At 45.5% G+C, this 9,896-nt stretch overlaps 1 protein-coding gene across 1 annotated transcript; it reads left to right on the top strand.

Annotated features, from left to right (window-relative positions):
• Positions 1–3,959: 3,959 nt before the first annotated feature.
• Positions 3,960–9,470, top strand: LOC140420348 (uncharacterized). Its single transcript, XM_072504363.1, has 2 exons — positions 3,960–4,188; positions 6,425–9,470. The coding sequence occupies exon 2, from the start codon at positions 6,760–6,762 to the stop codon at positions 8,545–8,547; it is 1,788 nt and encodes a 595-aa protein (XP_072360464.1). The 5' UTR covers positions 3,960–4,188; positions 6,425–6,759; the 3' UTR covers positions 8,548–9,470.
• The last annotated feature ends 426 nt before the right edge of the window (positions 9,471–9,896 follow it).

Genomic DNA, 9,896 nt, shown 5'->3' with positions numbered 1-9,896 from the left:
TTTATTGACAGATTGACAAGGTAGTCACTGTACTTGAATCAATGTTATTCACTTTTGGAATTTAATGAACAAAGGGTCAGATTAACTATATCACAATCACCCAGATTCAAATAGGTCTGTTTAATACAGAACAGGATTAAACCCAGTATCCAATATTACAGGTGCCTGTGGCTGTTTGATGCCCTGTTTCATTGTACAGATGACAAGCCCACAGCTTCAGTGAACTCGTCTATCCAGGGTCTGTTTCTAAACCCTCATCACAACATAATACCTGGTTAGCTATTTATATATGGTCAGCCTGCTTGGACAGCTAACGCAAAGCTCAACCAGAAACTATGGTTCTTCTTTCAACTGATTCCAGCTCTGACAAGGGGTCACAGCATCTCCAGCCTTCAGCTCTGTTACTGGGCTGTTATTGACATGAGCAAGAACATAATAAGAACTAGGAGCAGGAGTACGCCATCTGGCCCCTCGAGCCTGCTCCACCATTCAATGAGATCATGGCTGATCTTTTGTGGACTCAGCTCCACTTTCCGGCCCAAACACCATAACCCTTAATCCCTTTATTCTTCAAAAAACTATCTATCTTTATCTTAAAAACATTTCATGAAGGAGCCTCTACTGCTTCACTGGGCAAGGAATTCCATAGATTCACAACCCTTTGGGTGAAGAAGTTCCTCCTAAACTCAGTCCTAAATCTACTTCCCCGTATTTTGAGGCTATGCCCCCTAGTTCTGCTTTCACCCGCCAGTGGAAACAACCTGCCCGCATCTATCCTATCTATTCCCTTCATAATCTTATATGTTTCTATAAGATCCCCCCCTCATCCTTCTAAATTCCAACGAGTAAAGTCCCAGTCTACTCAACCACTCCTCGTAATCCAACCCCTTCAGCTCTGGGCTTAACCTAGTGAATCTCCTCTGCACACCCTCCAGTGCCAGTACGTCCTTTCTCAAGTAAGGAGACCAAAACTGAACACAATACTCCAGGTGTGGCCTCACTAACACCTTATACAATTGCAGCAGAACCTCCCTAGTCTTAAACTCCATCCCTCTAGCAATGAAGGACAAAATTCCATTTGCCTTCTTAATCACCTGTTGCACCTGAAAACCAACTTTTTGCGACTCATGCACTAGCACACCCAGGTCTCTCTGCACAGCAGCATGTTATAATATTTTATCATTTAAATAATAATCCCTTTTGCTGTTATTCCTAACAAAATGGATAACCTCACATTTGTCAACATTGTATTCCATCTGCCAGACCCTAGCCCATTCACTTAGCCTATCCAATTCCCTCTGCAGACTTCCAGTATCCTCTGCACTTTTTGCTTTACCACTTATCTTAGTGTCGTCTGCAAACTTGGACATATTGCCCTTGGTCCCCAACTCCAAATCATCTCTGTAAATTGTGAACAGTTGTGGGCCCAACATTGATCCCTGAGAGACACCACTAGCTACTGATTGCCAACCAGAGAAACACCCATTAATCCCCATTCTTTGCTTTCTATTAATTAACCAATCCTCTATCCATGCTACTACTTTCCCCTTAATGCCATGCATCTTTATCTTATGCAACAACCTTTTGTGTGGCACCTTGTCAAAGGCTTTCTGGAAATCCAGATATACCACATCCATTGGCTCCCCGTTATCTACCGCACTGTTAATGTCCTCAAAAAATTCCACTAAATTAGTTAGGCACGACCTGCCCTTTATGAACCCATGCTGCGTCTGTCCAATGGGACAATTTCCATCCAGATGCCTCGCTATTTCTTCCTTGATGATAGATTTCAGCATCTTCCCTACTACCGAAGTTAAGCTCACTGGCCTATAATTACCCGCTTTCTGCCTACCTCCTTTTTTAAACAGTGGTGTCACGTTTGCTAATTTCCAATCTGCCGGGACCACCCCAGAGTCTAGTGAATTTTGGTAAATTATCACTAGTGCATTTGCAATTTCCCTAGCCATCTCTTTTAGCACTCTGGGATGCATTCCATCAGGTCCAGGAGACTTGTCTACCTTTAGCCCCATTAGCTTGCCCATCACTATCTCCTTGGTGATAACAATCCTCTCAAGGTCCTCACCTGTCATAGCCTCATTTCCATCAGTCACTGGCATGTTATTTGTGTCTTCCACTGTGAAGGCCGACCCAAAAAACCTGTTCAGTTCCTCAGCCATTTCCTCATCTCCCATTACTAAAGAGAGAGACAGCAAGTTGCCTGAGGCTTAAATGGGAAGTTGAAACTTGTGACTCAAAACCAACTGTGTAAGATCTCTGAAAAGATCAGGAATTTTAAAAGATAAATTCTAAACCCAGTGAACAAATTAATGAGTCATAAGACAAAAACTTCAGGTTTTATGACTTTACTGCAACAAACTAGAAGCAACAATGCCTAAGCACTATTTTTATAGGGAACGTATCCCTTAAACTACAAATAGAATGTAGCCCTTTTACTTTTAAGACAATCAAAAATCACACTCCATGGTTACGTCGCTGAAGTTGTAACTCAATTCTCCTGGAACCAGCCCAATGTGATTCTTCGTTCCTGTGTTTACTTCCATTCTGTTCCTTTGCCTGACTGGCAATCCTTAACCCCAGAAGTGTATTTTGCAGTGATGGTTCTCTTGATGATATTCAGGACCCGATAAACCAAGTGACTCCTCCAAATCCTGAAGTGGCGTCAGGTTTTTTTCTGCAAATCTTCATCTAATATCCTGTAAAAGGAATTTACAAATGGAAATTGAGAACAGGCAATTCTAGTTTCCATCCAACACACTCTCCCTCCATTCTCACTCTGCTGTAATATGCATCCTCCTAATTCTCTAAAGGTGCTGATTCAGGCTGACTGACAGATCCCTGCTCCCCGTCTTGGAGAGGCCTTAAAATCTCCATGCAGACTGCCAGACAGAAATATGTCTATGTTACTGAACTCAAAATGTGTGGAACATACAGACTGGATTCACTTCCTTTCTCTTCAGCTGCTGCAAGTCACCAATGTCCCCTCAGAATGAGGAAAGAAATGGAAAGATAAAGTAGACTTGGAGCGGCTGCTGCCTCTTGTGGGGCATTCCAGAACGAATGAGAGGTAATAGTCTTACGGTAAGCGGTAGCAAATTCAAAACAGCTTTAATTTAAAAAAAATTTTTTTTTAAGCATACCCAATTATTTTTTTTTCAATTAAGGGGCAATTTAGTGTGACCAATCCACCTACTCTGCACATCTTTGGGTTGTGGGGGTGAAACCTACGCAGACACAGGGAGTAAGTGCAAATTCCACACAGACATTGACCCAGGGCCGGGATCGAACCCAGATCCTCAGCGCCGTAGGCAGCAGTGCTAACCACTGGGCCACAGTGCTAACCACTGGGCCACAGTGCTGTCCTATTCAAAACAGTGTTGAGGAGAAGCTGCTTCTCCCAAGGGCTGTGAATCTGTGGAATTCACTACCCCAGAGTGCGGTGGAGCTGGGACAGTGGGTAAATTTAGGGAGAAGTTAGACAGATTTTTAATCGGGTTGAAGGGTTCTGAAGAACTCTCAGGACGGTGGAGATAAGGCCAGGATGAGATCAGCGATGACCAAATGGCGGAGCAGACTCGATGGGCCAAATGGCCTAATTCTGTTCTTATATCGTATGAACTTCTGAAAGGGGGGGGCATTGATTTGCTCCCAGATGTTGCCCAGAGGAGGAAGTTTTAGTCTGAAACCCATTGTTTCACCTCCACATTGTGACATCACAAAGGAATTCATCCTCTAAATCAGCCAATAGGAATCCATTCGCTCCGCGGTGACGTCACTGCATTAGTGCGCACACGCCGGCGCGCGGACACGCGAGCGCCGCCCCCACCCTCTGTTCCGTCTCCCCCAACACATCCTCGAGACGGTTTCCAGCAACCGGCTGATAGTTCCGGCCGTCGGTGATCGCCCCTTCCTTGACCCGGGACTGCGCATGTCTCAGGGAGAGGGAATGATGCGCATGCGTCGGAGAGCTCACTTCCCCTGACCTTACCTCTCGGGTGTTGACCAATGGGAAGACTTGGAGGACCGGAAAGACTCTGCCCCTCCGCCAATCAAAGCTCCCCCATTGTCTCGATGCGAAAGTTGCACATGGAGGTTTGTGCCGAGCAAAGCTGTTGTTCCCCCAACCCTGAATGAGCTTGAGCTGCACACAGACTCCTGTCTCCAACATCTGTGAGTAAAACACTTTATTTTCTCACCCTTTCCATTTCTTTTCTCATTCTGACCTTCAATTGGTCACTTGCAGCAACTGAAGGGAAAGGAAGTGAATCCAGGGAGGGTGCAGACTCTGCAAAGCTTGGCCCAGGTCTCTCTCTCTCTCTCTCTCTCTCATAAAGACATTGACATCCTTTGCTCCCTCAGCTTGACACATTTATTTGTCTGGCTAAAAGGATGGTCTCTTTCCCAATGTTCACAATTAAAGGGCTGGTTTCCCCAGGAGATGACTGACATTTAAGGGGTCAGTAGACAGGCTAAATCAACTCAGCCAATTACTTCCCTGTCGGAACACTCTCCACCATCAGCAAAGTAATGGAAGGAGTCATCAAAGTCCTATTAAGTGGCACTTATTCTGCAATAACCTGCTCCAGCTCGCTCAGTTTGTGTTCTGCCAGGGTCTCTCAGCTGCTGACCTCATTACAGCCTTGGTTCAACCAACATCCTGGGGGTTACCATTGATCAGAAACTGGACTGGACTAGGCATATTAATACTGTAGCTACCAAGGCAGATCAAGGGCTGGGAATCCTACGGCGAGTAACATGCCTCCTGATGCCCCAAAGCCTGTCTACCAGACATCTACAAGCACAAGTCAGGAGTGTAATGGAATACACTCCACTTTGCTGGATGAGTGCAGCTCCAACAACACGCAAGAAGCCGGACTCTATCCAGACAAAGCAGCCTGATCGATTGCATCGCCTTCCACAAACATTCAAACCTTCCACCACCGACAAACAGTAGCAGTCGTGTATACCATTTACAGGATACACTGCAGTAACTCATAAAGATTCCTCAGACAGCACCTTCCAAACACACAACCACTACCATCTAGAAGGACAAGAGCAGCAGAAACCTGGGAAGCCCACCACCTGGAAGTTCTCCTACAAGTTACTCACCACCTTGACTTGGAAATATATTGCCATTCCTTCACTGCCCCTGGGGCAACATCCTGGAATTCCCTCCCTAACAGCACAGGGGATGTAGGGCAGCATGGTGGAGCAGTGGTTAGCGCTGCTGCTTCACGGCTCCGAGGTCCCAGGCTCAATCTCGGCTCTGGGTCACTGTCCGCGTGGAGTTGGCACACTCTCCCCGTGTTTGCTTGCGTTTCGCCCCCACAACCCAAAGATGTGCAGGGTAGGTAGATTCGCCACACTAAATTGCCCCTTAATTGTAAAAAATTAATTGGGTATCCTAAATTTATAAAAAAACAAATGGAAAAAAAAACAGCACAGGGGATGTACCTACACCTCAAGGACTGCAGCAGTTCAAGAAGGCAGCTCACCGCTACTTCGGAAGGGCAACTGGGGATGGGCAATAAATGCTGGCCTGACCAGCATTGTCCACATCCCGTAAATTAATTTTTAAAAATTTAATATTGGACAGAGATATGTCGAGTGTTGTTATATGGTATGTATTGTAGCTATTATTGATGGTTCTGTAATACAATACAGGTATTATTTCTACTTTTGTAAATAGTACTGTACCTACATTATATATTTCCAGTTATAGTCATTGCAGCACTGACAGAATCCATTTGGGAACTCAAGTCAATGCTGACTCTCTGTACAGCAATCCAGTCAGTCCCATTCCCCCTCGATATCCCTGTTCACCTGTAAGTTTATTTTCTTCAAGTAACTATCCTATTTTATTTTAAATTATTGATCATCTCGACTTACACAATCCTTGTGGAAAGTGAGTTCCCTGTCATGACCACTCCATGACTGAATAAAATTCTTCCTCCGAATTTCCCTATCTCTAATCAGTAAATGTACTTGTATGGAGATTCTCTACTCTTGTACAGGTTTTAGTGTGTTTCGATTTGTTGATCAGCACCTTCAGGAAAATTGGGAGGGAAAGTAAGTGAATACAGTCTGTTTATTACACACATTTTTCATCCAGTAATATCGACATATATCTGTCTGGCAGCCGGCATGACGATTTTCAGGTCTCTGTGTCCAGGACAGGAATCAGTGAGCTTGGATCTGTCAATCAGCCTGAATCAGCACCTTCAGGAGAATTGGGAGGGTGAATATTAGATACAGCAGAGTGAGAATGGAGGGAGAGTGTGTGAGATTGAGATTTAGAGCATTTCAGGGAAAGAGAGAGAAAAGAATGTTCGATAGAAACTAGAATTGTCTGTTTGAATTTCTATCCTGTACTGACAATGATTACTATTGTAAAATCTGTTTGCAGGAAGTTCGAACAAGAGGAGTTTGAGGCCGATATCTCAAACTAAATATCACATCAAGAACTGACTGAGTCACTCAATTCTTGGGATCATCGGCCTTTGAATCTAGAAGGAGAAATGTTTGTCTATTCTGTCTGTTTCAAGAGATTTTAAACATCAGTGTGTCTGGAAAAGCACTGAAACACACACGCACACCCGTGTGAGACTGTTACAGAGCACTGACTGTGGAAAGAGCATTAACCAGTGACGCAGCCTGTAAAAATACTTCACCATTCAGAGCAGGGAGAGACTGTATAGGTGTTCTGTGTGTGGACGAGGCTTCAACTGATCGTCCAACGTGATGAGACGCAAAATGATCCGGACCATGGGGAAACCATGGAAATGTGAGGATTGTGGGAAGGGATTCAGAGCCCCGTGCGAGCTGGAAAGGCATCAACGCAGTCACACTGGAGAGAGGCCGTTCACCTGCTCTCAGTGTGAAAAGGGATTCACTGACATTAGCAGCCTGCGGAGACACAAACGAGTTCACACTGGGGAGAGGCCGTTCACCTGCTCTGACTGTGGGAAGGGATTCACTCAGTTATCCAGCCTGCAGGGACACCAGCGAGTTCACACTGGAGAGAGGCCTTTCACCTGCATTCAGTGTGAAAAGGGATTCACTGACATTGGCAACCTGCGGAGACATGAACGAGTTCACACTGGGGAGAGGCCGTTCACCTGCTCTCAGTGTGAAAAGGGATTCACTGATATTGGCAGCCTGCGGAGACACGAACGAGTTCACACTGGGGAGAGGCCGTTCACCTGCTCTGACTGTGGGAAGGGATTCACTCAGTTATCCAGCCTGCAGGGACACCAGCGAGTTCACACTGGAGAAAGGCCTTTCACCTGCTCTCAGTGTGAAAAGGGATTCACTGACATTGGCAACCTGCGGAGACATGAACGAGTTCATACTGGGGAGAGGCCGTTCACCTGCTCTCAGTGTGAAAAGGGATTCACTGACATTGGCAACCTGCGGAGACATAAACAAGTTCACACTGGGGAGAGGCCGTTCACCTGCTCTGACTGTGGGAAGGGATTCACTCAGTTATCCAGCCTGCAGGGACACCAGCGAGTTCACACTGGAGAGAGGCCTTTCACCTGCTCTCAGTGTGAAAAGGGATTCACTGACATTGGCAGCCTGCGGAGACACGAACGAGTTCACACCGGGGAGAGGCCATTCACCTGCTCTCAGTGTGAAAAGGGATTCACTGACATTGGCATCCTGCGGAGACATGAACGAGTTCACACTGGAGAGAGGCCGTTCACCTGCTCTGACTGTGGGAAGGGATTCACTCGGTTATCCAGCCTGCAGGGACACAAGCGAGTTCACACTGGAGAGAAGCCTTTCACCTGCTCTCAGTGTGAAAAGGGATTCACTGACATTGGCAGCCTGCGGAGACACGAACGAGTTCACACTGGAGAGAGGCCATTCACCTGCTCTCAGTGTGAAAAGGAATTCACGCAAATTGGCAACCTGCAGAGACACGAACGAGTTCACACTGGGGAGAGGCCATTCACCTGCTCTCAGTGTGAAAAGGGATTCACTGACATTGGCAGCCTGCGGATACACAAACGAGTTCACACCGGGGAGAGGCCATTCACCTGCTCTCAGTGTGAAAAGGAATTCACGCAAATTGGCAGCCTGCGGAGACACGAACGAGTTCACACTGGAGAGAGACCATTCACCTGCTCTGACTGTGGGAAGGGATTCACTCGGATATCCAGCCTGCAGACACACCAGCGAGTTCACACTGGGGAGAGGCCGTTCATCTGCACTGTGTGTGATATGGGATTCACTCAATTATCCAGCCTGCTGAAACACAATGTCACTCACACCAAGAGCAGGCCCTTTAAATGCTCTGACTGCAGGAATGGTTTCAAAAGCTCACAGCTACTGATGTCCCACCAGCGCGTTCACACTGAGGAGAGACCGTTCAGCTGCTCTCACTGCACAAAGAGCTTTAGATCCTCATCCAACCTGATGAAACACGAGCGAGGTCACACCGGGGAGAGCCCGTTCACCTCTCCGACTGGGAAAAGATTCACTCGGTCATCACTTGCTGAGCCACAATGTCACTCACAGCAATGAGAGATCCTTGAAATGCTCTGACTATGGGAGTGGGATTACAAGCTCTAGGGTACTGATGTCCCACCAGCGCATTCACACTAAGGAGAAACTGTTCAGCTGCTCTCACTGCACAAAGTGGTTTCAAACATCATCCACATTGCGGAGTGTAGAAGCCAAGTATTTCAAATACAACTAGTATAGGTAAAAGATAGCTGTTTAAGCATAAATGTTGAGCCCCAGTTTTTAATACCCATTTATACAGCATAATTCATTTTTACTGAAGTCCGTTGTTCTGGCAAATGCATATTTTCAAAGACAGTGTGACATTAAAACAGCAAGATAATTTGACATTGCTTGTGCTAATTGTCAAGGACAGGGACTGAATACACAGCAACATTGTTCACAATGCAGATAACAGCTGGGTCAGAAAAGCTGATGTTGCACATTGAAGATGGACGGCTTGCCATCAAACCAAATGTGTTTGAGTCTAACCCAAACCAATTAGGATTATATTGGGGTGTAATTAGATGACTTAAGACAGATATGAAAGTGTATAACTAAAACGTTTCTCCCCGCCATTTTGGGTTTTGTTGTCTTTGTGAGTATTGTCTTTGTAGGTTTGGTTTTAGTGTTTAGTTTAGTCAGTTTTGTCCTTTATAGTCTCCATTTTAGAGATGTCTTTTGGGGGTTGTCAGTTTAACAGTCTGTGTCAGTGATGTTAGTCCACTTTTGACTTTGAGTTTTGCTGAAGATTAGCTTTCTCCCTCTCTTCATGTTTCATTGCCAGACTTTGACCTTTTAAAAGTTACTTTCGAGCTGTCTGCCTAAGCAAAGAAAGATAATGTCTGTAATTCTCTGAAAGCTTCGAATTGTCTACGAATTGCCTTTTAAATGACTTTCAAATTGTAATTAAGCGACTACAAATAAAACAATTCTTTTTGGCACCTGAGGAGTTTATACTGCAAATTTCTGCTGAGTTCCAGTATTCGCAAAGTGCTACTGATAACCGAATAGCAGAGATGATATAAATTCCTTCAACTATACACAGTCGAATAATACAAGGAATCGAACAACTTAACACAGTCTACAAATAGTACAAATCTTATAACTTGTCGTATTGCGCCAGGACTTGATTCATCAACTAAGCTTCCCCCAAACTTGGCGTAGTTCGACAGGTTAAGATCCCATAAATTATAGATTCCTTCACGGAGACACCAGCGAGTTCACACTGGAAAGAAGCCATTCACCTGCTCTCACTGTGGGGAGGGATTCACTCAGTCGTCCAACATGCTGAGACACCAAAGGGTTCACAAGTGATGACGGGTTGGATTCTGCTGTTATTCCTGCTGTTAATCACATCCAGGACTGAA

Source organism: Scyliorhinus torazame, chromosome 5, assembly GCF_047496885.1.
Source record: "Scyliorhinus torazame isolate Kashiwa2021f chromosome 5, sScyTor2.1, whole genome shotgun sequence".
Lineage (NCBI taxonomy): Eukaryota > Metazoa > Chordata > Chondrichthyes > Carcharhiniformes > Scyliorhinidae > Scyliorhinus > Scyliorhinus torazame.
Note: the sequence above shows the minus strand (reverse complement) of the source record. Positions and strands in the feature narration are given on the sequence as shown.

Coding starts and splice junctions, on each gene's coding strand:
- LOC140420348 (XM_072504363.1), top strand. CDS start 6,760: ATGAGACGCAAAATGATCCGGACCATGGGGAAACCATGGAAATGTGAG.